General features: G+C 43.2%; 1 protein-coding gene across 4 annotated transcripts in view; it reads right to left on the reverse strand.

Annotated features, from left to right (window-relative positions):
• Positions 1–1,964: 1,964 nt before the first annotated feature.
• The window catches only part of DIP2B (disco interacting protein 2 homolog B), a 240,956-nt gene continuing 216,249 nt past the window's right edge, over positions 1,965–26,671 (reverse strand). For all 4 annotated transcript variants that reach the window (XM_032644943.1, XM_032644945.1, XM_032644944.1 and 1 more), the window contains 13 exons: positions 24,110–24,233; positions 22,417–22,538; positions 21,101–21,212; positions 18,680–18,789; positions 18,059–18,189; positions 16,267–16,435; positions 15,283–15,453; positions 14,228–14,289; positions 13,283–13,340; positions 12,443–12,517; positions 10,362–10,539; positions 8,359–8,482; positions 1,965–6,054 (listed from right to left, as the gene is read on the reverse strand). In XM_032644943.1, the coding sequence (XP_032500834.1) occupies positions 5,802–6,054; positions 8,359–8,482; positions 10,362–10,539; positions 12,443–12,517; positions 13,283–13,340; positions 14,228–14,289; positions 15,283–15,453; positions 16,267–16,435; positions 18,059–18,189; positions 18,680–18,789; positions 21,101–21,212; positions 22,417–22,538; positions 24,110–24,233 (1,689 nt within the window). In that variant the 3' untranslated portion in view covers positions 1,965–5,801. The remainder of the gene's footprint in view (positions 6,055–8,358; positions 8,483–10,361; positions 10,540–12,442; positions 12,518–13,282; positions 13,341–14,227; positions 14,290–15,282; positions 15,454–16,266; positions 16,436–18,058; positions 18,190–18,679; positions 18,790–21,100; positions 21,213–22,416; positions 22,539–24,109; positions 24,234–26,671) is intronic.

Below are 26,671 nucleotides of genomic sequence, written 5' to 3' on the forward strand. Positions count from 1 at the left end.
TATTTCTTCCGTCTTAAAAATAGTCTCCCTCAATTCTACATCCCTCATTTAACTACTATCCCATCTCTTTCCTTTCTATGTGTAGATACAGCTTCTAAAAAGAGTAGCCTCTGTTCGGTCACACTTCCCATCACACCTCTCTGGAACCAGTCTTCTGCCTCCTGCCCCCATAGCTGCCACTGCTTCTGCTCTGACCAAGGTTACCAGTGACTGCCTGGTTGCCAGATACCACAGACGCTAGCCAGTCCCTGTTTTCTCAGCTTCATTGTAGCCTTCTGCACTGCTGGGCACTCCCTCCTCTTTAAAACTCATCCTTCGATTTCTATGCCCAAGCTCCTTCTTGGTTTTGATGCTATCTCTCCAGTCATTCCTTCTCCCTTTTGTGGATTCTTCTTCCTCCCTCAGGCTTTGAATGCCCGTGTTCCCTACGGCTCCATCATTGGGCCTTTTCTCACTCTACATGATCTTTCTTGGCACTATCATCCGTTCCATGGCTTCAACTACCACTTTTAAAAGAATGTCTCCCAAATGTGTATTTCTGGGCCAGAGCTCTCGAGGCAGAGACCTAAATATTTAGCAGCCTGTTGGACCTCCACAGCACCTCAAATGAACGTGACCAACGTGGAACACAGCATCTTCTTTCCCAAATCCATTCCTCCTTTTTCCTTATCTTGGTAAATGACTCCACATCTACCTAACTCCCGACGTCAGAAATCTACAAGTTATTTTGGATTCCTCCTTCCTTATCGATTGACATCTTACTCTCTCCCAAGTTTACATGCATTGTCTCTGGTCTCCATCCTGTCACTGCGTTGGTTAAAGTGCTTTGCTCTATCACTGCAGTTTCTGCAAAGGCCTCTCAACTGATCTCCCTGTCCCAGGTTTTACCTTTCTTTCCCTACCTGTACCAATCCTGTACCTACCTGTACCAATCCATTTTCTACATGACTACCTGTACCAATCCATTTTCTACATGACTACCAGAATAATCTTCTATGTTGCAAATCTGAGCATGTTATTTCCTTGCTATAAACACCTCATTGGCTCTCTTTGGCCTTCTGGATAAAAGTCCAAAATTCTTAGCTTGACACATTAAGGCCCTTAGTGATCTGTCCTTGGCTCAGACCTCCACAGATAGTTATCTTTTACCTTTCTCCCTTTAAACCCTATATCCTAATAATAAATTGCAGTTTCCAGAATATACAACTCTGCCTCCCCACTTGCTGCCTTTATTTGGCTATAGCTCATCCTTCAAGACTCAGTTCAGATGTTACCTCCTCCAGCCCGAATTCCTCATTATCCTCCCTCATCATTGGATTGGGTGCCTATCCTACCTGCTCCCACAGTCCACCTCTACTCGCAACTCTTAATATAGTGTATTGTTTTCCTGTATCTTCTTGAGGGCGGTGACTTCAGTTTCTCTCTCTCTAGCTTCAGTTGTTATCACAGTGACTTGTGCCTAGTGGGTAGGCACTCAATAAATGTGTATTAAGTTAAAAAAAAGTTCTCAGCTGCCTGAATAGCTTGGACTGTAATTCAAGGACCAGTTTCAGTGTCTGAGAATATGCTCAATTTGATAAAAACTTCCATCAAGTTTCTTGAAACCAGGAAATGGGAGAGCAAATGAGATACTACCTTAGAAAAGCTGAAACCCAGTCCAATTACAGATTAAAAAAAATAATAATAACATGTATGATCAATAGTTTAAAACTACCAAATGCTACAGGGGTAGGAGGAAAACTAAGTTATAATTGGTCTGGACAAAAGGCTTATTAGTTTTCAAAATGATTCTCTACTGTTCCTCAATCTGGCCTCCTTTTATAGAACTGATTTGCTATAACTTCGGATCTCTGTGTTCATTTTCCTTAGACCTCTCCAGGTATCTTTGGGTCTTACCATCTGAAGTTAAATTTAAAATTTATTAATTCCAATTTATCAATTCTCCCAATGTGTGAAGCATTAAACATAATCAGGCATCAATATTTATTAACACAAGACAAAGGAAACACATTCAATGAGTTAATAGAACACTGTCCAGCCAGATGTTAAATTTAAAAATGTATATCTAGTCTAATTTCAAATAAATAAAAAAAAACTTTATACATAATTACACAGTACTATAGTTTGAATCTGACACTGGTAAATATCTTGACAAAAAATAAACAAAACAGCATTTAGGACTAAAAAATTATTCTTATATCTTTACACTCTCTTCCTCTGGACAAATAACATGGCCCATCTACATAGACCTAAACCAGAAATGTTGAATGAATGATAAAGAAAAGGCCTATTGTGTATTTGGAGTACTGCAGCTTGCTCCAAATACTCTTGTTTTTACACGAAAGCAGACAACAAAAACAACTCTAAGGCATAGATCATGTTGGAGTTTGAGGGTGAGGCGATAACTCCTCATTGCTTCAGTCTAAAGATTCCTGGATATTCAAGGAAAGTAATTTATTTGGCCAAGATATTGAGCACCATGCCTGGGGCACAGACCTTAACAAAAAAGCCTAAGGCCTCGGGCCCTTTGTTGATTCAACAAAAGCGTTAAGCAAGCATTGCCCAGGGACTAAAGTTAAGGAGATACTCCTATGACCAACAGACAGGCAATGGTCCCTAAACAGCCTGAGGCAGCACAACTTCAGGAGGACCTGGTATGGGGAAAGCAGGGGCCCTTTATGAGGCAGGAAGGAAATAAAGAGTGTGGATTCACTGATGCCCATTAGCATGCTGGTCATTCCCAAGGTCTCACTGATGCAGGAGATGGCATTTGTTCTGAGGAAGCCCCTTCCTGATCTACCTGTTACTTCTGCTGAGAGGCAGAAAGAGTTTCAAAAACTTTCAGATGAATAGGTTTCTCTTATCTGAAATGAGGGCTTGCTATTCTTTAGTCCCCCCGCCCCCACCCCCACTCCCCACAGGCATAAAAACCCAGACACAATATGTTCCCAAGTTTTGGCCAGGCTGTTTCTATTAATAATGGTCTTTGGGGCCTCTCTTAAGAGTCGGTTCTACCACAAAGGTTCTACTTAATGTGGAAAGACTAAGAGCGTTGTGTCACCAAGAGAAAGTTTTCTTACCAAGTCTGCAACAGACTAGGCATCAGATCTGTAGATGATCCCACAAACACCTCTAAACTAATGACTGACTCTCTTCCCCTTCCAGAGGATACTTTACCAGAGTTACTGGTGAAGTTCCTGAAAGACACATCTTAGCATCTTAGTTTTCTCTCCTCCACCAGCTTATTCTGGCTTTGGGGGATAGGCAAAAGATAGACAAAGCAGCCACAAGGCAGAACGCAAAAAAAATAACAATAAATCAGAGGCCTGAGGAACTTCAAAACTAGGTAATCAGCCCCTAAATAACTGGGAGTTGGCCATACCATGAGATTAACGGAATATTTTATTTGAAGGAATGAGTATAACCTGCACTGTCCAGTATGGTAGCCAACAGCCATGTGTGGCTACTGAAAACTTGAAATATGGCTAGTCCGAATTGAGATGTGCTTAATACGCACTGGATTTCAAAGACATAATATGAAAAAAAGAAAGTAAAATATCTCATTAATAATTTTTTATATTGATCCCATGTTGAAGTGACAGTATTTTTCATATATTGTGCTAAATAATATATTAAAATCAATTTCACCTGTTTCTTTTTACTTTTTAAAATGTGGTTACTAGAAATTTTAAAATGACAGACGTGGCTCACAGTATATTTCTAGCAGACATCCTAACTTGTGTAATGAGAATTATGAAAGCAACCCATAGGACAGACTCTGCCTTACACCTTCTTCTTAGAACTTGTGGATTACGGAGATAGAAGATCCTCAGGGTCCCTTGCTTTGATTAGTGAATCATTAAAAACTGTCTTAAGAAAATTACTTTCCAAATAAGCAGGCTGTTTTCTCTGCTAGTCACTGGATTTCTTACCCCAATGCAAGTGCTTTTTTCCTGTACATCCTAGAACCTCTCCCATCATGTGTAAGTTAACGTCATCCAAAATGTTGAAAAAGAGATCTGGAACTGGAAAATGTCTTGAGGTCTTCCCTCTGCGGAGAACGAGTTGGGAGGAAAAGAGGGTTATGTAAAAGGGAGGCAATAAAGTGGCTTTGAGTCATGAGACTGTGTAAGGGCAGCCCCCCAGGAGTGCTGCCGTGGCGAAGGGTCTGGTCTTTGCATTATAAACCTTATTTTCAGGGTAATTACAAGTCTAAAAAATTGTTTAAAAACATATTTAGTTTACATGATGTTACAGTGGGGTAAATAATATGTATTATTAAAATAGTCTAAATAAATATTTACACAATAGACCAGAGTGGGTCAAAGAGAACCATTCTGATTTAACAAGTTAACTCTGTTCACTTTGAGTTTTTTTTTTTTAATTTTAAAAAATATTTCTGTAAGAAAAAAATAATAAAATTCAACTATATTCAAATATGTGAAGTATCAGACCAAAGAAAGGAAACCGAGCCAGAGGCCAAACTCAGTCCCAGGCTCTGTCCGCTTGGCCTGGGCACCACAGTTATTTCAAAAGAGTTTCTTGCATACATCAGACTTCCCCTATTTCAGCATAAGCCTGGCTACTTTGGCAACCCAAATCGGTCAGTTCTGAGACATGCAGTTACGAGGCCTTATGCCTTCGCGCGACTATTGATCCCACTGCCTTCCCAGCCTATTGCTCTTGTTCTTAAAATCCCCGCCCTCGTGAACTGGAAGAACAGAGGATGCTCTTCAGTCCTCAGAAAAGAAAAGCTAGATGTATAACTGCCGACACAGTATACAATGGGCCTGGAAAAGAGGAAATTCTAAATTCTTATGCAGTCATTCTAAACGTGAAAGACGGTTTCAACACTGGGGGCCGGAGTGAGTTATTCCGGTTCCTTAGAACTGGGTGGGATCTAATGAATCTTAGCTTTTCCTAACATTTTGATTTTTCAGCTGAGATTATTCAGTTTGTAGAAACAGGCTGAATTCTTAAAAGCTTAAGCTGATTCTGGGAATGCAAGCTTAAAAAACAAACATAGGCAGCTTCAGTTTATAAAATACACCAGCCAACAGAGACACAGTACAATGTGCAGCAAGACCTGCAAACAATTTGCACTTTTTAGTCACCTATTCAATTACACTGCATCCAGAGAATACAGAGATTCTCTCAAAGTAGAAATGTTTCTACTTTAGTTGTTACAACTATACAAGCCAATTCTTCAATTTTTAGCTGAATTTTGTGTATTCTTATTTACATGTTTAAAACACTGGTCAAAATGTTTTACCATCAAGAATTTTATATATATAAAGTAATTCTCATATTCAGTGGGTTATCTGATTTGCTATGGGTCAACTGAAAGTAAGCCAAGTAGTTCTGTGTTAACAAAACCCGCAGAATGTCTAACTATGGTAAAATGGCAAAATACAGTACAGAGCGGGGAACTGTGTAACTCAGACTACCCCCATCACATGAATTCATTAAACTCCCTTACAAAATTCTAAAACAGCATTAGATAAAAATACAACTATATACAACAGATGAAAAAAATGCAACATGGATGTAATTGCTTTAGTAACGTGCTGCTCACACTACGTCAAAGCTCATGACCAACAGGCTGTTAATATTTTTTTCGTTTGCTACCACAGAATTCCCCTTTCCTGTGTGTCACGTGATTGTAGAATCCCACAGGATGAGATGAAGGATATAATGTAGCCATCTCAGCTTATTTCACACCATATGAAAGCTTCCTCCTAGTCACGGGTCTTTGGTCCTGTGGTTTTGCAGGATGGCCCCTGCAATCCCCACAAGGCTGGTTACATGTTATATGCCACATAGATGGGGTCCAGCTGGTCAGCGAGGAAGCTGTCACGGAGGTGCATCCTCTGCTTCTCTCCTCTGGAGTTGATGGGGATAACGCCTGGGTCCACCACAACTACGACGCCCACGATGAGGTAATGCTCCTCCAGGACGACATTTGTCACTAAAGGAACCAGATCTAGGGCCTCCTGTTCAGAGCCACACAGTTCCACAACCACCACGAGCAAGTTGGTCCACGTGAACACGGCACTGAAATTTCAATGACATTCAGTTAACATGTCATCTCTTACAGTGTCTGCCCAAAAGACTTAACCCCATTTTCCCTGAAAACTGCCTTCTCGCTTGGATCCAACCAGAAGGCTCTCAGCCACGTCTTTAATACATGACCTTGCCCCTATGATCACAGCTGATTAGCTGAGCCATTTAAAATCTCTTGGGAGCTACTGGGCATATACCCTGAGAAAACCATAATTCAAAAAGAGTCATGTACCAAAATGTTCATTGCAGCTCTATTTACAATAGCCCAGAGATGGAAACAACCTAAGTGTCCATCATCGGATGAATGGATAAAGAAGATGTGGCACATATATACAATGGAATATTACTCAGCCATAGAAAGAAACAAAATTGAGCTATTTGTAATGAGGTGGATAGACCTAGAGTCTGTCATACAGAGTGAAGTAAGTCAGAAAGAGAGAGACAAATACCGTATGCTAACACATATATATGGAATTTAAGAAAAAAAAATGTCATGAAAAACCTAGGGGTGAAATAGGAATACAGACAGACTTACTAGAGAATGGACGTGAGGCTATGGGGAGGGGGAAGGGTAAACTGTGACAAAGCGAGAGAGAGGCATGGACATATATACACTACCAAACGTAAGGTAGATAGCTAGTGGGAAGCAGCCGCATAGCACAGGGAGATCAGCTCGGTGCTTTGTGACCGCCTGGAGGGGTGGGATAGGGAGGGTGGGAGGGAGGGAGACGCAAGCGGGAAGAGATATGGGAACATATGTATATGTATAACTGATTCATTTTGTTGTGAAGCTGAAACTAACATACCATTGTAAAGCAATTATACTCCAATAAAGATGTTAAAATGAAAAAAAAAAACCTCGTGGGAGTTTGGAAGTGGGAATGAAAGTTGTTAGCTGGTCACCTGAACTGAGGACACGTGGACTGGAACGTTCTGGGGTAGCAGGTGTGCAGAGAAGTACAGAGAATGGCTCTTCAGGGAGGAGAGAAAGAATGAAGTGGATGCCCACATGGCTCTAGAAAGTGAGAAGATGGTGGTTCCTGATGGCCTTCCCATTCCTTGTTTCTACCTTTCTTGAGATCCAGAGCTGGTCAGAGACTTCTAGGAACCTCTGAGATAACCAAGTATTCTGTCCATGAACTCTCTTTTGCTTAAGTTGTTTTGAAGAGAATTCTTGATATTTGCAACATAAGAGCTTTGACTAAGATTATTATCTATATTATAATACCAAACAGGAAGGGAGTTGGCCTGGCCTCATCTGAACTCAGTGCCCCATACACGCTCTCTCCTATTGTGCTATAAGGTAGAAAGTTGCCTTACATTCAGTGGGGTTTGCTGGGTTAGAAGGTATGACCTGACTTGTGTTTTGCAGTGTTGAACTGCTTTGAAAAACAGATTCAGTCCTTAAGAAAAATGTACACAATATCTGGTAGCATCAAAAGTCAAATGGTTAAAATTAGGGGGTAACCATGGCACCCAACTTCTCTGCATTGTTCTTACACCTCATGGGCATTGTTCAGGTCTGTTCAGAGGAGAGACTCTGACAAAAGCAAGACAAAGAAGCATCTGGAAAGCATGAACAAACCATTAAAAGAACTGTGGCTACTTTGCATGAAAAAAAAAACAAAAACCTGAGAAGGACACACTGACTTAAACATGTATAAAAAGAAACGGGATGGATTCTGTACTGTTAAGAATCCACGATGAAAGCAAATAGGTAAAAACTACAGAGTTTTAATTTTAAGAAATTTGTAGTCAACGTTGAGGTCGGATGATCCTTTGTCAGGGATAATGTAGGGGGAATTCCCGCACTAAGAGGGAAACTGGACCAGATAATAATAACAATCCTTTTCATCTGCTTACCATTTGATAGTTTACAAAGTACATTCTCACTGGATCCTCCTGATAATCAGGAAGGAGCAGAGGAGGCATTTTCAGATGAGGAAAGCAGCCTCTTTCCTTGGGAACGCTGGCAGCTATGGGCCTTCCAGCTGGGTCTTTTGACCTGAAAGTCATGGTTCTTCCCACCACCCTCTACCGACTTTCTAGAGGCGGATGATCAGTTAGGTCCCTTCCAACGGTAAGCGCCTACCATTAAAAAGGACCCAGCCCCACCGCGAGCCCACGGAGCCTGTCTTAGCAGACGGCACACTGCCAGACAAGGATCAGTCCGTTTATTTTCTGGCTCCCCTGGAGTTCCATAGCCGTAGGTGGTCTGCTACAGACGGCTGACTACAGAGCAACTTTAACTGGTACTGCAGCTGAGGGGGAACCTATGCTGTGCAGGGGATTTACCATTCGGCCATGCTCCTGTGGATCCGAGACACCGAGGTCTCGATGTCAATGGGGTGGTACCGCAGGCCTCGCAGTTCCAGTGTCTCGTCCAGAGCTCCCACCACGTACAAGGCATCGTGACGCTCTGATGGGGAGAGAAAGAGGAACCTGGTTCATCAGATGCACTGAGTGTACTACATCGTTGGAGTTAAGAGCACAGGGTCCAGACTGCCTGCCACGTCACCTGGCGCCACCACTCACCAGCTCTGTAACGTGGAGCAATTAACTTAAATCTCTGAGTCCTGCTTCCCCTCTGTGAGACAGGGGTAATAATAAATGGCTGCTGTGAGGATTCAATTCATATAAGGGAGTTAATATGATGCCTGGTTCACTGTAAGTGCTGAAAACATTAGCTATTGTCATTATTATTATTACCACGTGCCAGGAATTGTGCCTAGTGCTGCGGAGACAAAGATGATATAACATGATTCCTGCTCTGAAGATACTTACTGTCTAGTGAGGGAAACACACACACAACAGATGTCCTATGGATGGACATCAGGTGGGATGAGGTCAGCCCAGCGACCTGAGTGTGCACTAGGGCCCCCCCTCCCCGAGCTCAGCTCAAGGGTTCAGAAAGGGAAAAGCTGAAGCCATGCTGAGCTTTTAAGGATAAATAGGAATTAGCCAGATGATGGCTGGGGAGGGGAGGAGGGGAGAGGATTTGAGATGGAAAAGAAGTGAACATATGTCATTGTTCCTAGACATCTTCAAGGACTCCACAGAGACTCTAGTCCTGGTTATTAATAGGCTTGTAATCCCGCAGGACGTTGCAGAAATCTTTTTTTAAAGATTTTATGCACACACTGCATACACAAGGCTACGTGGTTTATGTCTATATAGATACTGAAAAGAAGAAGAGAGATGATTTAGCTAGGTCTACAGAATGTTGTATTTTCAGGAAAAGGAAGATTTCTGAAAAATTTAGCAAAACAAACTGCTAGGAGCTGTTGGAGAGAGAAGGATGAGGAAGGCCAGCAGAGTCCCATCATACAAGAGCTGAAGACTGTAGTAACAAAAACAACGGAAAGAGTAGCTAATGACTCTCGAGTGTTTTCTGTGTGCCAGTCACTGTCCCAGGCACCTGAAGGCATTATGTCATTTAATCTCACATCATTTCCACAAGGCAGGAAACGTTATCACTCCCATTTTCCAGGTAGGAAACTGAGAGGTTGAGTGAGTGCTCAAGGTCATACAGCAAATGACAGAGCTAGCTTCAAAACCAAGGCACCTGGCTAGGGATGCTTCCCTCACCACCAGTATGTTATTCTACTTCCCCGTGAAATATGGAGACACTCTGGAGCTGGTCAGTGGGGAACAGATGCAAGGGGCGAAGGAGAAATGACTTGGCTCAGTTCCAGCTGTTCAAGTCCAGTGAGTGATCTGTGTCAGTTCTGGGTGTGGATGATGCAATCGGTGCTGGGTATTTTAAAATGGCCATTCATGCCATCAGGAAGGTTGAAGTCACGGCTTCACTGTGGCTGCCCAGTGGGCAGAGGATGACTGGGGGCTGCTTACACGAGAGCCCTGCCAAGCAGGCTCGTGTCCAACGTAAGCCGCCGAAGGGACAGAGGGCTTCGGCAGGCTGGCTCCTCTGCACTGCCTCCCGCTCGCAAGGCTTAGGAGCAAGGGACTAAAGATGGAATACCTGTCCCAGGAGCTTGCTGAGGGCAGAGTCCTGCCAGAGGCATCTACCCATCACCAGGCACATCTCTATGACTGCCTGGCTGAGCCAACCCACAGTTCAGGGATGCTGACACGGGGCCCCAGTGCTTATTTCCTGGGTCCTCTCTGAGGGCAAAGTCTTACTTCAAATGAATACAAATTCGTCTATGGGTTCAAGAGTCGGAGAAGGGAATAATTCAACACACACACTCCACATCCAAAGGCAGGCTGCGGAAGGCCAGCCTGTGCTAGGGGCTGCAAAGCGCAGCAGGACAGGGGTGAGGAACTGCTGAAGATACCTCCGGTGGCTGCTGTGAGCTCGGTCCGGCGGACAAAACCCAGGTATCCTGTTCGAGCCCACAGGGTCTGAGCAGGATCCCCAAAGCTGAGGCGGGTGTTGAAATGGTCAGCTTGAAGAGTCTCACTGTCATAGATGGTGTAATAGCCACTGGCTGTATGGGGACTGTTCACCCAAATCTACAACAAGAAAAAGCACTGGTCACATTTCACCAGAATCAATTCAGTTCTCTGGGACAGATGATTTTGGCTTAATTAATTAATTTTGGCTGCACTGGGTCTTAGTTGTGGGATCTTTTAGTGGCGGCATGCGGACTCTTAGTTGGGATGGGATCTTAGTTACAGCATGTGGGATCCCTGACCAGGGATCGAACCTGGGTCCCCTGCATAGGGAGCACAGAGTCTTACCCACTGGACCACGAGGGAAGTCCCTGTTTTTTTTTGCCCCGGACGCGCAGGCTCAGCGGCCATGGCTCACGGGCCCAGCCGCTCCGCGGCATGTGGGATCTTCCCAGACCGGGGCACGAACCCGAGTCCCCTGCATCGGCAGGCGGACTCTCAACCACTGCGCCACCAGGGAAGCCCCCTATTTTGGTTTTTTAACTTCATTTTTATAGTAACAACACAGCTGCAACAATAAAGGCAGCTGTCAGTTATCAAGTGTTTACCATGTGCTCAACAGTATTATATGCCTTACCTCCATCAACCCTGACATATATGACATGACAATACAGTTTGTACTACCGTTATTCCCACTTTACAGATGAAAAAAAAAGGAGTTAAGTAACTTGCCTAAGATGCAGAAACAAGGAAACCTACACCCAAGCCTGGGTGGCCACAGAGGTCGTGCTCTTAACCTTGAGGCTACATTGCCTCCCTGGCTCATTTCTTTCTTTCTTTCTTTCTTTTTTTAAAAATAAATTTATTTATTTATTTATCCTTGGCTGCGTTGGGTCTTCGTTGCCGCGCATGGGCTTTCTCTAGTTGCAGTGAGCAGGGGCTACTCTTCGTTGCGGTGCACGGGCTTCTCATTGCTGTGGCTTTTCTTGTTGAGGAGCATGGGCTCTAGGTGCACGTGCTCCAGTAGTTGTGACACGTGGGCTCAGCAGTTGTGGCTCACAGGCTCTAGAGCACAGTCTCAGTAGTTGTGGCATACGGGCGTAGTTGCTCCACGGCATGTGGGATCTTCCCGGACCAGGGCTTGAACTCATGTCCCCTACATTGGCAGGCGGATTCTTAACCATTGAGCCACCAGGGAAGCCCTCCCTGGCTCATTTCTCAGCCTCTTTCAGAGTCTCACAAATGCATCAAGGGATCATTTCTATGCTCTGAAACTAAGTTACGAAGACCGCAGGAAAATACTACAGGCTATTTGAATTTACAATGTAAACACAGCAATAGCTGACGATGGTAACAAAACTAGTATTCACTGTGTGACAGGCACTGTTCCAAATATATGACAGATACAGGTATTAATGCATTTAACTGTCACACAGTCCTACGAGGTGGGTGCCATTATTACTTATGGTTGAGGAAACTGAGGACCAGAGAGGTTAAGTAACGTGCCGAATCACAAGAAGCTGGTAACTGGCAGAGCCCCGGTCATCTGCCTCGTGCACCCACAACATTGCTCCCAGTGAGCTATGAAATGAGATATCAGTGTCTCTCAGAGATGTGGGGGAAGAAAAATTAAGTCTTAAATATTTTTAAACTAATACAAAAATGGATACATTTTGGAATAAAATATGTATAAATTTTAAAAATTTAAAATTTGTGGCTCCTTTTAGTTCCACTCCTTAATAGGTGGGAACAGGTGGGATTTGCCCATTTTCCTTTTCAGTTAAGGGTATGTCAGTGGACCTATCTGGGACTAGTTCTAGTTTGGGTGCCTAAATCTTCACTCCATCTTGGTCTCAATTTCCCCTCTGTCCATTTTAGTTTTGAGCCTTACAGAGAAAGATGAAAACTCTCGAAAATTCACCATGAGGGAGAAGCTATATCCACAGTTTCCTGACTTCTAAAATATGAACCCTAAAGTCTTTCACTGCTGACTCTTCAGAGTAAAGGGGAAAATTATACATACCTCTCCCAGGTGAGAGTCTCCAACAGGCCCTTTGGTCTCTGGATTAACAATAACCACTTTCACTCCAGGTAAAATCTAAGAATCAAAGAGAAAACACAAAGACGGGGTTCAATTAAATCTAATGACCTATAGGAAATGCAGTTCCCCACCCCCATCTCTTTAGTGAGGTGAGGGAGTGTACAAAGGCAGGAGCGGAGACGGCGCTCACGGGATTGTGCTCAGTGGAGACAGAGGTATAACAAGATTCAACCTCAAAAATAAACCGGGGGGCTTCCCTGGTGGCGCAGTGGTTGAGAGTCCGCCTGCCGATGCAGGGGACACAGGTTCGTGCCCCGGTCCGGGAAGATCCCACATGCCGCGGAGCGGCTGGGCCCGTGAGCCATGGCCGCCGGGCCTGGGCGTCCGGAGCCTGTGCTCCGCAACGGGAGAGGCCACAACAGTGAGAGGCCCGCGTACCGCAAAAAAAAAAAATAAATAAACCGGGAGAACTTCCCTGGTGGTGCAGTGGTTAAGAATCCACCTGCCAACGCAGGGGACACGGGTTCGAGCCCTGGTCTGGGAAGATCCCATGTGCCATGTCTCAGGGCAACTAAGCCCATGCACCACAACTACTGAGCCTGCACTCTAGAGCTCATGCCAGAATTACTGAAGCCCACACAATGGAATGAAGAGTAACCCCCGCTCGCCACAACTAGAAAAAGCCTGCAGGCAGCAACGAAAACCCAACACAGCCCCCCTCCAAAAAACCAAACAAACAAACAAAAAAACACCCCACAGAAAACAAAAACCAACTACTTCTACACACAGACCACCTTCCCAACGGTTAACAGAACAAATTACCTTTCCAGACTCTGAGAGGAGTAAACTCTGGGGGGCACCCCGTTCCACAAGACGAACCCTGCAGAAAAACAATATTTACAACATAAGAGCCTTAAAAAAAAAAAAAAAAAAAAGACTGCACTGCATCTACCACAGCTATATACACTGCCTCCCCAAACCTCTAATCTATCTCTCCTCACATCAGAGCAGAGTTTCTCAAACTCAGCATTACTGACATTTTGAGTCAGATATTTTGTTATAATTCTTTGTGAGACATTATCCTGTGCACTGTAGGATGTTTAGCAACATCCCAGGCCTCTACCCACTAGGTGTCAGTAGCATCCCCTTGTTGTGACAATACATATGTCTCCAGACACTGTCAAATGTCCTTTGGAGGACAAACTCTCCCCAGGCTGAAAATCACAGCACTAGAGACGCTCTGCCTGTGCAGCCTGGGTCACTGCCATGGGCCACACGGTGAACACAGCCCAAGTCAGTGGGACTCAGGAAGAGGTCCCAGAGCCCTCCGCCAGGAGCTCCCCTTGGCGTATAGCTACGATTCACCTGTGAGCTGATGAGGAGGAAGGCTTTTACTCCTGGGGCTCAGATAAAGTGTTGTTTCAAAAACCCTACTCTGCCTCATTTATTCTGTCTGTCTCAGTTATTTTTAAACTTCCAGAGCAAAGAGTCTATCCATTTTAGTGTAATTTATGTCAAATGTTACAAAATACCAGTGTTGCATTTTAATATTAAAGAACAGTGCAGCAACTGTGAGAATTAAAGCTTTCTTCTTATAAATGAAAACCTTATTAGGTATTAATAATGAAAATGAATTTCTTCCCTTCTCCCATCACCCCGGAAGACACCAACAAAAGGAAGGAGTGGGGAGAGCTGACTTTCTCGAGGCCCAGAACTTTTCACGCTTAGGAACGCTAACAGAAGGTAAGCATAACCAAGCGACTGTACCTGTCATGTCTTAATGATTTCAGATCTACATACACAGTAGTTGGGTCCGGCCCTGAGGTTCCCTAAAGGAAAAGAAATGTATTGTTTACTTAAAATTAACTGCATGGTATTTCCATATTTTACATTTTCAAATCAAGAAATAGATAATTTAGTCACATACATGAAAAATCCAAACTCTATTTTGAACGATGAGGCAGGGCTATAATGAAAGACACTCCTGGCCCCGCTTTCTTCTCATCTTTCTTTCCTTCCCTCCCCCAGGAGAGTAGAGTAGGCTGGGGGCCGAAGCAGCACTGAAAGGTTACCAGGCTGAGGAGGGTCCTCACCCCTGGACTCAAGGCAGGGATGAGACAGACCAGCATCCATGGGACTCTCAAAACCAGCACTGTCCCAAGCTGGCAGCAAGGGGCCCACAATGGGCTCCAAAGTTGAAGCGTCACGATGCTGCTCCAAAGTCACCCGACCACAGACACAGAGGACCTGAAAGTATCCACCCATTTACGCCACCTTCTTTGACTCTCACTCTTGTCCATGTCTGTATTTGCCTTATGAGCTTCCAAGCTACATAAAATCAGACTCAGTTCTTTTCTGTTATTTCAGCCTCTTTTCTGTTATTTACCCACCAAGATAACATGGCAAAATTGCCATCTGGCTGGAGAAAAGAATGCAGGCTTATTTGTACTTCTTTTGCAAAAAAAAAAAAAAAAAAAAGGCGTAAAAGATGGAGGAGACAGAAAACAAAGGGTAACATATAAATAAAATTCAAATAGGACTCAGAAATCTTCTCGACTCATCGTCTTGGACCATAAAACCACTACTTAGAGTAAACATTTACATTAGAGCTCAATTGCTGGGCACAGCTCCAAGTGCTTGGCACCTAGAAACTCAGTGGTTCTACAGAATGACCCTGTGAAGGACGATGCTACCATGTTCATTCTACAGATGGGCAAAATAAGGTACAGTGAAGTCCAAATAAAAAGCCCAGAGGCCTACAGCAACTAAGTGGTAGCCTGTGCTCTGAGCCCCCCACACAAGCAAGATTTCATGATAGTCACCTGCAAACATATCGCTATATTGACTCTTGATCCAAAAGTGGTGCTGACAGCCCGAGGGGACAGACCGATGTCCTTGAAGAGCTTGGAGAAGGACTGCTGGAGAGCAATGCGGGGCCGCTCCTCAGCCACCACCACACACGTCCGGATGCAGGAGAGGTTGATTCCCCTGGTCTGTAAGACACCACGCACAGGAGCTGAGGTCAGCAGAATCACAGAAGTGCTGACCAAGCAGGGCCACTGCTCTATCTCTTTGGTCAGGAAAAGCCAAGGAACTATGTGTTCTCACCTCAGACACCCAGAGAAAAGATATGCCTTTTCAGAAAATGCCAAGGAATTCCACTAAAGTCATTACCCACTGGTCAATATGCTCATTCTCTATTTCTTTCCTCTTTCACCTAAAAATCTTAGGTTTTCAGCAATATATTTTTAATCCCTCTTTATTTCTGTACCTTACATTTCTCTCTATTTCAAATGCAGAGATGGGACTGAGAGAAAAACAAATTTAGCAACACAGATATCTAACCTCTTATCTCTTTTTTTCATTCTTAAAGTCACATTTCTCTACTAAAGAAAATTCAGTGTTTTTTGACTCTCACATGCCAGTTAGACATATGATCGTGGGATACACTCATGAATGAGCGACCTTATCTCTGGGGCAGTCGTCAATCTCTGAGATTCTCAGGCTGCAAATTCTATTGGGAAAAGTCCCCTTGGAGGTCACAGTTTCTGTGCATCTTCACATAAAGTCATTTCTGTTCAGCCTCCTAACAAGTTTTACCTTCTTCTCCACAATGTAAGAATCAGATTAAACTCTGAAAGAGTGCATTAAATTAGAAACTGAAAGAGATAAACTTCCTGAGGTTTACAAACACCTGTTTGCCTAGAAAAAAAGCAGGCAGATATGTCTGGCCAACCCAAGGTGGGGTATCATCACGTCTGGCCCATTTCTCTCAGGACTGTCTCCTGGTTACAGCTGCTTCTTACCTTCAGCACCTCCACTTGGTTTCCAAGCCCCTTGGTGCAGAGCTCCATTACTGAATAGGAGCAGAAAGTGTCTCTTATTTTGTACTGGTTGACCGTGGAGAGCCAGAGGAAAAGGTTGTTTTCCAACTCCATAGGAGGAATTAAGATGGACTGGTGACCTGAATAGACACTGCAATGAAAAAAGGCAAGAGCTGACATTATCAATTCATCCTAGAACACCATCAATTCAGCAAATATTTACTGAGCATGAAGGACAGGGTTGGGTCGTATCAGATATAAAGGTCTAAGAATCAGCCTTGTTCCTGTGTAACTCACAAGATACAGTAACTACAGAATAAAGCAGACTGTGGAAGGTGGTAACTGAGATGTGAATAAAGGCCATCACGATCACAGAATGACGAGCAAGTCATTCAAACTGGGCACGCAAGGGGCGGCAGGTGTTTCACTGAGTCGGCGACAGTTGAGCTCGGGCTTGAAGAATGAGGAGGAATTTGACAGTGGCTGGAAAAATGGGGAAGCTGGTGAGGGCATTCCAGGCAGAGGGAAGAGCATATGCAAAGGCACAGCAATATAAAATTACATGGTGTGTGTGAGGTTGTCAGAAATAGGATTCCAGAGTGAAATACTAAAGCATAGAATGCCCGGGGAGTTGTGAGAAGTGAAGCCAGAAGGGTCAGGGCCAAACTGTGAAATCACTGATCTATTATTATATGAAGGAGTTTAGAATTTACCCAGCAGGCTGTCACTATAGCTTGAAGCTGGGGTAAAGCTAGTTACACGGAGCGGGTATTGGAGACACGAGTCACTGAAGGCTGAGAGACAGTTAGGAGAGGCTGCAATAATCCAGGTGAGAGAGGACGAGGGCTTGAACCCTGACAGTGCACCCAGGATAAAAAGGAAGGAATGTCAGAGTCCTGTATTGTATGTACAATCTCCAGCCGTGAATCCTCAACTTCCTAAACCTTGAATATAGACCAGAATAACTAGGAGCCCAGGAATCCTGTATTAAAAAAAAAATACTGGAATTGTGGTCTCCACCTCTGGAGATCTAGGTTAGTATGTCTAGGGAAGCCCCATTAATTTTTATTTTCACAGACCCCTAGGTGATTCTTATGTAGAGATAGGTTTAAGAATAATGGAGCCAAAGGATCTGACATTTAATTGGAAGTGTGACATAAAGATATAGAGTTGAAGATAAGGCCCAAGTTCCTAGTGTGGGCCCCTAGGTGGATGACCCCATCCTAAGAAGAATGGGGACACAGAAGGAAGATGTTGAATTGAGGCATCTGTGAAGCATTCATGAAGATGCCCATCAAGGAGGTGAAAATGCAGGCTGAGATGAGATCCTCTGGGAGGAGAGTAGAAGGAGTTGGGATCTGCTATCCCACAAGGAACAATGTGGCCAATGTGCTACTTTCAGGCCACATGCTGTCACCCATCTCATTACATTCCTTCCTGCCAAGCCTAGGGGGTGCATTCTGGCTGACACAGTACGACATTTCACCCAAGTGTCATCCTTCTACTTGGCTCTGCTTCTAAATTGAGGATGACAGGATGGAGCACAGAAGAGGCAGTAAGATCACTGCCCTTTTGTCTGAGGCATAAAACTAATAGAAAGAGGGAATACAAACAAACCAGACAAACATCGAAGATACATTAGATGCACAAATTCTGGAAAGCATCAGCATTTTATCGAAACTTTACCAAATTAAGGGAGCAAACGGAAGGATGAGATGCTCACAGCCTCAAAGATATTCCCATGCATTCTGTTTCTTTGCTTTTCCATGCCTACCTGCAGAGACACCAGAGTGCAAAGCCAAGTCCACAGTAAGGGTCAAGGCAGATGGCGATCTGCCGAGAGGAATACAACTCACACTGGAGCTTGATGGCTCTACAGAGAGCATTGACCGCAGAGTGGGACATCTGGAAGGTAAGGAACATGGAACAGGATGGAACTGGCATCCCACAGGCAGAAAAGCAGCTCTAATGAGAGTTTTGAGAAGCTTACATTCCCTCCAGCTCCTCAAAATGATGTATATTTTTCACTGCTTCAAAAAGCCTAATCTAAGTCTAACTGAAGGGTAAGTCTATCTGTTAATTTCTCAATACTGAGTTTTATGAAATACGAATCTATGACTTCATACTGGCTTGAACTAACTCGTGTTATCTGTTGGCTTCTATGCTAGGTTCAGAACACTTCATAACACAAATTCCTTGGGATAACTTATTCCGGAAGAGCCAATGCTTTTATTTAAATATAGCAGTGGCCCTTGATCCTCTGCCTACTGGTCTCTGGTACAACCAGCTAGCCTCTCCGTCTGAAGTCCCTGGGGCAGTGGTCATCTCTATTTTTTGCAGCCCTGGCACTTTACCAGCATCCAGTGAGAGAGTAAATATATCCCGACTACTCTACCTTCACTCCCGTTAGCATGCCAGTTGTGGAGACACTAAAATCAAGGTACGCCAGCATCTCAGGAGTGGGTGGTTTGTACAGCTGAGGTAACCTTTTCCTGGGTAGATCATCTGCAAGGAAAAGAAAAAACCCGATGTCAATCGACACGTTGACAACAAGATCCTACTGTATAGCACAGGGAACTATATTCAATATCCTCCGATAAACCATAATGGAAAAGAATGTGAAAAAGAATATACATATATGTATAACTGAGTCACTGTGCTGTACAGCAGAGATTAAACACAACATTGCAAATCAACTACACTTCAGTAACATTAAAAAAAAATCAGACACGTTGGAACTCGAAAATCATTGCTCTTCAACCGGTCTTCTGTGGCTTTGCTATGGCCACACTTAGCTTCTGGGATTTGCTAAAGCTGAGGCTTCTCGTATTTAACCAACCGGCTCACATATGTCACTCCTAGAGGAGGGTTGGGGTTGAGGGCACCAATAGACAATATAAGCAAGGAAATTACATCAGGCAGATGTATTTACTAGACGATTAGAGAAGGGTAATATACCATAGTAGCTGAAAACACAGGCTAAAGAAGCAGACTGCCAGTGTTCAAATCCCAGCTCTGCCATTTCTCAGTGATGTCATCTTGATGTTATTTAACCTCTTTGTGTCTGTTTCCTTATCTCTAAAGTGGTAATAATACCTGCCCTCCCAGAACTGTTAGGAAGTTAATTCATATAAAGCACTTTAAGACAACTCAAGAAGCTTTACTTGTTATGCTGGTTTCAAGTTAAAGTTCATTATTTACAGTTTAGTACACGTCACAGTAACCATGGACTGCTTTAAAAGTTGGACAGTTTTTCTCCAAGGTAACATGACTGATTTTAAGAATGATAATCTAGAATTGGGAATTATTTTCCTTTGCTCTTTTATGATAACCTCTCCCTTCCCTCCAAATTTCCTTTATAAGCATGTCATATCCAAAGATATCAAGGATGTCTCTGGCCCCAGCCATGCCTCCTCAATGGCTCCTTTGGCTTTCCAGATCAAGAAACGATTCTGACTCTGACTTTTCAATCTCTGTATCATTGGGCACTCATCTCTGGTCAAACCAAAGACTTTCTCTATCACCTTCAACCCACCTCTGTGTAGGGAAGGGCCACTCAAGTACCTAAAGAAACCTTTCTGTTGTCTGTATCACAGACCACATTCCAGGTCTTCCTGAAACATGACTGAGTCCAGTAACCACAGTAGATCTATCTACATCATTAACACCAACACAATCCACTTGTGTTACATATTATAAATGACTTCGTCTATATCCTTAAGTAACATATGTAAAAAAATATAGCTCAGCATCTGGACACAATAACCATAAATAGATGTCATCCCTGCATTTAAATCCACATAAATGTCCCTGAAGTGGACACTACGTGATACTTACTGAAAACTGGTAGGGAGGAAATAATGATTAAGGGGCTGGGAGGGGAGCCAAACTGACTGGGTTTGAATTTCAGTTCTGCTACTTACTTAACCTCCCTGTGCCTCAGTCTTCTTATCTGTAAAATGAGGCTAAAACTGGCACCTATCTAATAGGGTTGGTAGAAGGAGGAAATTAGGTAATACATGTTAGATGACTGCCACATGGTAAGGGCTCAATAAAAAGTTAGATGTTGTTATTACTATGATTGTATGCTGGTGCTTTACATTATGTCATTTAATCTTCATGACCCCTTGAAGTAGTTACGCGTAACAGAGGATGAGGATTTACACCTGTCTGCCCAACTCCAAAACCCACACTCTCCCCTCCACCACCATCTCCAGCTATCCCAATGTCTTACCCCTTCGTTAGTATGAACACCATCTAAAATTCATACACTTTATGGTTTTCAAAGTATTTTCATATTATGTTGCATTTGGCATTCTCAATAAATATGTGAGTCGGGCCAGGGTAGGTAGTGTTTTAGGAAAGGGTCATCTCAGACAAGGTTATACAGAAAATAAGGACTGAAGCTTGAACCAGAACCAGGTCTTCTGAATCCTAGTGCAATGCTGTTCCAACTCTATCACATCTGGCAGTCAAGGGTCAGATCCTCCCCATACTTTATGTAGCCCAACATGTCTATGGTCACATCTGGCATCAACACCTAACCACCGTTTGACGATGCCAAGAGTAACTGCAAGTCACGTTTTGTCGCCCGGGTTCTGGCACACTGTGATCTGCTTCTCTGGATCTGGATGTTGCAGTATCCAGTCACTTGGTAACTCAAGCTGAGTGGATATTAAGTTTTGCCTCTGTCTTAGCAGGTGGAATGGGCTGCAACAGAAGAGCTGTGTAAACACCTTTGGTATGAGAACCTAGGAAATCTCGGGGAGTGAATGTTCTTGCCCCCTCAATGCCTCTGGAGAAATCTCCCTTTCACCTGTGTCAATGATCGTTGGCCACGTTTTCACATCCACAGCTGCTGCTGCCTCTCGGGACCTCAGTAACCTCATTAGGGTCTGTGTGGTGAGGATGCAGGCTGCTTTGCTGACCTAGAAACAAATGGACAAAAATAAGCACCACAAGGCTTAGCCCCATGTAGCACCATAGGCTCTGGCTGCTGCTAAAAGCAACTCGCACATCATACTGGGACGGGGCAGTACCAGCTTTTCAAAGAATACACACAGGACAGTGGAGGTCAGTGTTCCCCTTACGTTTGTCCTGAAAAATGCGTAGCACTGAATTAGAATGATGGACTTGTTCATAACACAAGTTACTGTTTACAACAGTGATTCTCAAATATTCCATGGTTATAACCTCAGTATGGATCCCCAGATCTCTTGATTTCATGAAGACCATAATAAAATAAAAACATGGACTTCGTAGTACTCAGGGAATGAGAGGTGTTGGAGGATCATCTCTGAAGGAGGTAGTGTTTGCAACAGTCCAGGGAATATGGTGAAACACACCGGACCCAGAACATACCCTGGACTTGAGGGACTCTGTGCACTCAGAGGAACGAGCTCTCCCACACACCCGCACATGGAAACTCATGGGGACCAACTTCCCTCACCCCACAAACTGTGTCAGTGGAAGGAAACTCCCCTCCCTGCTGCTCCGGCCTACTTTGCAGAATATAACCAGGGCATTTTGCCAAACTGAACTTTGTAGTAAAATCATCTCTGGCGAATGCACCTTTTATACTGCAGGCTCCAGTTGGGGATGGAGCAGCAGTTCTTAGAGAAACAAATGTTACATAAATTGGAACTTTGTAACTCTTTGCTTTAAAGTACATTAGGATATGATTAGAATAAGATTTATCTTACTTTCCTACTATAGTATACTTTAATACTATACCAAGCGAATTTATAAGACTAACCCCTGCAAAAGTGACCTGGCATGGGGAGAATTCAGTTTGGCATTTAAAATTACCTTGGTTACGGTGCAGAAAAAATATTAGGACTTTTCTAAGAAGAGGGAAAAAAATAAGTTTCATGGAGAAATACTAATGACAGCTTCACTTCCTTAATGTTCATGATAAAAACACAATCCTGTATCTCACCAAAAACTGCTTTCCCCACATTCCTTCACTGGAAAATGCTGGTCACTTTGATCAGATAAAGGAAAAGGAGGTAGTTTGCAGGAGACAGATTTGACTTCCTGACTCAATTAGACTGGAAAATGAGTAAGGATGCTTAGCTGTCTGACTCTGGGTTTTATGAGATGAGGACAAGGCAAGTTATGCCCGGCACTTACATCAACAATCATGCGGACGGTGGGCAATGTGGCTGTGAGGTTCTGAGCATGAGGAGGTCGGACGGTCACAGGTATGCACCCGGCATACAGGGAGCCGTAGAACGCAGCGATTAACTCGATGCCTGCAAGACAGAGCCACTTAGCTGCCTGGTTTGTCACCGAGAAAGCAAAAGCCAGAGCTTGCAAAACCAATTTATTTATTTATTCCAAAACCAGTTTATCAAATCATGTGCCAGATGGGTTCATTAGACCGTAATTTAACAGAGACATTATCGGAAGAAATTTTTTAAATTTAGAAGAAACTGAAGGTAAAGAAGGATGCATATAAAACAACTTAAAAAAAAAAATATAGAGAAGCCAAGAATAAATAACGAGAAAGGAGCTCAGAAGTAAGCTCTTGAAAGATACCTGACGAAGGTATTTTGACATCATTACTTGATATTACCTAGGAGAAATAACTGCAAAAATTAGGGCTGCTCCACTTGGAAGATAAAAGAATGGGAAAAGGAGAGATGAGGAACACCTGAGCTTTCTTTCACTCTTTAGAAGGCTGCTATGTGAACAGCAATTGGACCCCCGAGATGTCACTCCCCCAGTGGGTGCAGGTTTTAGGGAGGCAAGGCATCACTTGATACGAAGCCTCTGCAATATCAGGACTCGAAGGGTGGCCTCCTTGGGAAGTGCTGTGGTCCATCACCATGATTAATTGGTAGATGGAAGACAATCTCCCAGGAACAAGGAGGAATTCCTTTACCAGATGACCTTCTAAGAAATCTTAGTATCAATGTAAATAAAAAAGCAAAGTGAGAATCACAGTAAAATGAGGTAAAAGGGATAAAAGACCACAGAAGGCTGGATTTATGAGTTAGATGGCCGAAGACTAAAGAAAGGGACAACTGAAATATTTCACCTAAAATTTTTAATATTTACACCAAACTCATCAAGTAATTCTGAGTCCCTCTTTTCTTTAATTTTATTTTTGGCTGCACTGGGTCTTCGTTGCTGCGCGTGGGCTTCCTCTAGTTGTGGCAAGTGGGGGCTACTCTTCGTAGCGGTGAACGGGTTCTAGGCATGCGGGTTTCAGTAGTTGTGGCACTAGGGCTCAGGAGCTGTGGTGCATGGGCTTAGTTGCTCCACGGCATGTGGGATCTTCCCGGACCAGGGATTGAACCCATGTCCCTTGCACTGGCAGGCGGATTCCCATCCACTGCACCACGAGGGAAGTCCCTGAGTCCCTCTTGATGTAAAGAGGTTGCTGAATTAGAGCGTGGAAGATGAATGCAGTAATAATCGAGGGACAGTAAGCACGAATTACGATGTGGAGAATGTGAAGTCAGAGTTCACACACAACATGCTTTTGAAAACTGGGTGAAAGAGTCCTGTTCCTGAGCACTCCTAGAAATAAGGGTCTCTTTTGAGTGTTTCCAAAAGTCAAGAAGTTGTCATTCACTCATTCAATATTTACCATAGTGCCAGGCACTGAGCTAGACAGTGGAAATACAAGAGTAAATACAACAGACTCGGTCCTGGCAGAGCCCTCACATTGCACAACTCTGAGAGGAGAGGCCTGTTCCCGTGGCATGAGCCTGTGCGCACAGCCCACGTGGTCATGTATAGCAGCCCTGAGCTCCTGTCCTCTTAGAGTCTGTAGTCTAGCAATGGAGCTTGTCTAGTCTACCAATCCAGCACTTACCAGGTGGATAGAGTAATACAACGTTGTCTCCTGCATTTAGATGTCCCTTGTCACCAAGAACTGCTGCAATCCTCTCTGCTCGCTTATGAAGCTGAAGGCAGCTGGCTGTGCACACCGTAGTTCCCTGTTAATAGAAGAAAGTATAAGCAGGTTGACACTCAGTAAGGAAAACAGTAACAAACAGAGCCAATTTGACATTATATGGAAGGCTTGTGCCTTGCTAGATTATCTGTAGCAAGTTATCAAGTTCAGTGAAAATTCCCCAAGCACCAAAAGACGTGTGTGGTATTCCTTTTCTTTCTCAATGTTTGAAGGTACTTAGGGACTAACAACATTAACTTAAATCAAACGTATGTATTTACAGTCTCTCTTATTTAAGGTAGCTTTAAAAATACATAGAAATTCTGTATTTACATGAAGAAATAAGAGAAGAGGGGAAAATAAAAGAAATGAAAGCAGGACGAGGGCATGAGTGAGGTCAGGGCGCTGGCTATGTGGTCAAGTACACTTGTGTAAAACACGAGTTTGGCTCTGAGTATTCTAACAGCAGAGATGTAAACAAAAACACGAACAGTGAATTAACAAAGGCTAGCAGATTAGAAGATGGCCAATTATTCCTGGTCCTGAGAATAATTTCTCCTGCGGGTCTTCATAAATATCCTTATTGTCCAATTCAAGTTTCACCAAGCTGGGCTTTTTGAACCCCTGTGCCTTTGTAAAATATAACACACGAGTGTGAAAGTGCATAAGATATGAACGTGTAGCTTAATAAAAAATTATAGGGCTTCCCTGGTGGCACAGTGGTTGGGAGTCCACCTGCCGATGCAGGGCACGCAGGTTCGTGCCCCGGTTCGGGAGGATCCCACGTGCCGCGGAGCGGCTGGGCCCGTGAGCCATGGCCGCTGAGCCTGCGTGTCCGGAGCCCGTGCTCCACAACGGGAGAGGCCACAGCAGTGAGAGGCCCGCGTACCGGTTAAAAAAAAAAAAAAAGAAAAAAGAAAAAAGATATATATATAAAACAAGCATCTGTGTAAGAACCAGCCTGATGTGAAAAAGACCACTGCTTAAAAGCACGCCCATGGGTGCCTTCTCCTTCCCTCCATAGGGGACCACTATCGTGACTTTTTAATGTTAGTGGCTAATTTCTTTTTCTTTATATTTTTACCACCTATGAAATATTTGATTTTCATAGAGTTGTGCTGTACATATATATTTTTGTGATTTGCTTCTTTCTCTCAACATTCTATGAAGCGTCATCTAACCTCTCACGTTCATTTGCTTTTGTTGCTGCACAGTATTTAACTGCATGAACATACCACAATTTATTCATCCATTCTACTGCTGATGGACAATTCATTCTAATACATATATCCTGGTGCATAAATATATGAGTTTTGGTCAGGTATAGCCCTAGAAATGGAATTGCTGGGTCAATGGGTATGCCCACCTTCAACTTTACCAGATAAAACCAAACTGTTATTTGTCTATATCGTGCCAATACCACACTGTTTTAATTATTGTAACTTAACTTTAAAAAACTCATGATAAAAACAAGTTTACTGAGCTGTTTCTTTTAAAAATAACTTTTAAATTTCATTAATATAAAGTAGTACAAGTTCAATATAGAAAATTTGGAAAATATAGATTAGTAAATATGAGATGTAACCACTATTAACTTTTGCTGTATATTTTCCTGGTTTTTAACAAATGAGTATGTATTATATATAAATTCACATGCAACATTAAAAAAAAAAAAGATATACTATCTTATGCCAGAGGCTGTACAGTGCATTGGCTAAGAATGTGGGCTCTGAAGCTAGTTTGGGTTCAAATGAAGGCGCTAATTTCCTAGTCCTACCACTTAGGGCCCTGCGACCTTGGGCAAGTGATTTTATGTCTCTATGCCTCCGTTCCCCTAACCTTAAAATGAACTATGAAATGGAAAGCACCCAGGACAGGGTCTTCAGTAAGTACTCAATTATTATTAAAGTTTTATATCCTACTTTTCCTACTTCCACTTTATGACTATTTTCTGGGTCATCAACTATTCTATAACATTATTTTCAATGACTGCATAGTATTTCATGTCTATATGCCATAATTTATTTAGTCAATTGTCTATTGTTGGACATTAAGGTTATAACACTAAAATGAATATTCCTTTGGCTAAAATCAGGGTTAAATTCATAAGGCCATTTCTTACAATAGCTCTCTTTTTGGTCCTTGGTACGGCAGTAAACTAAACTTCAGTAAGAAGCATTTTCTGGGCATAAGGGAACAATGTTATATGGTTCCTAAGCTTTCTGGTGGCCTGGGCTAATCCAAGGTAAAATGTTAGAATATGCAGAAGAATAGATGGACTACATGTCCTTTAGTCATCCATATATATTACTTCTCTACCCAAGAAGCAAATTTCAACTTACGTTCACTAACAAATAGATGTGAAGTATGATTTGACAGGGCCATAAGTTTAACTGTAGCCAAGCTTGGGAGTGGAGTGGGGAACAAGCTGGATTGACATCTTCTTACTGAAATGGAAGGACCCTAATCAATCCATGGGCT

The sequence above is a fragment of the Phocoena sinus genome, chromosome 10, assembly GCF_008692025.1.
Source record: "Phocoena sinus isolate mPhoSin1 chromosome 10, mPhoSin1.pri, whole genome shotgun sequence".
Classification (NCBI taxonomy): Eukaryota; Metazoa; Chordata; class Mammalia; order Artiodactyla; family Phocoenidae; genus Phocoena; species Phocoena sinus.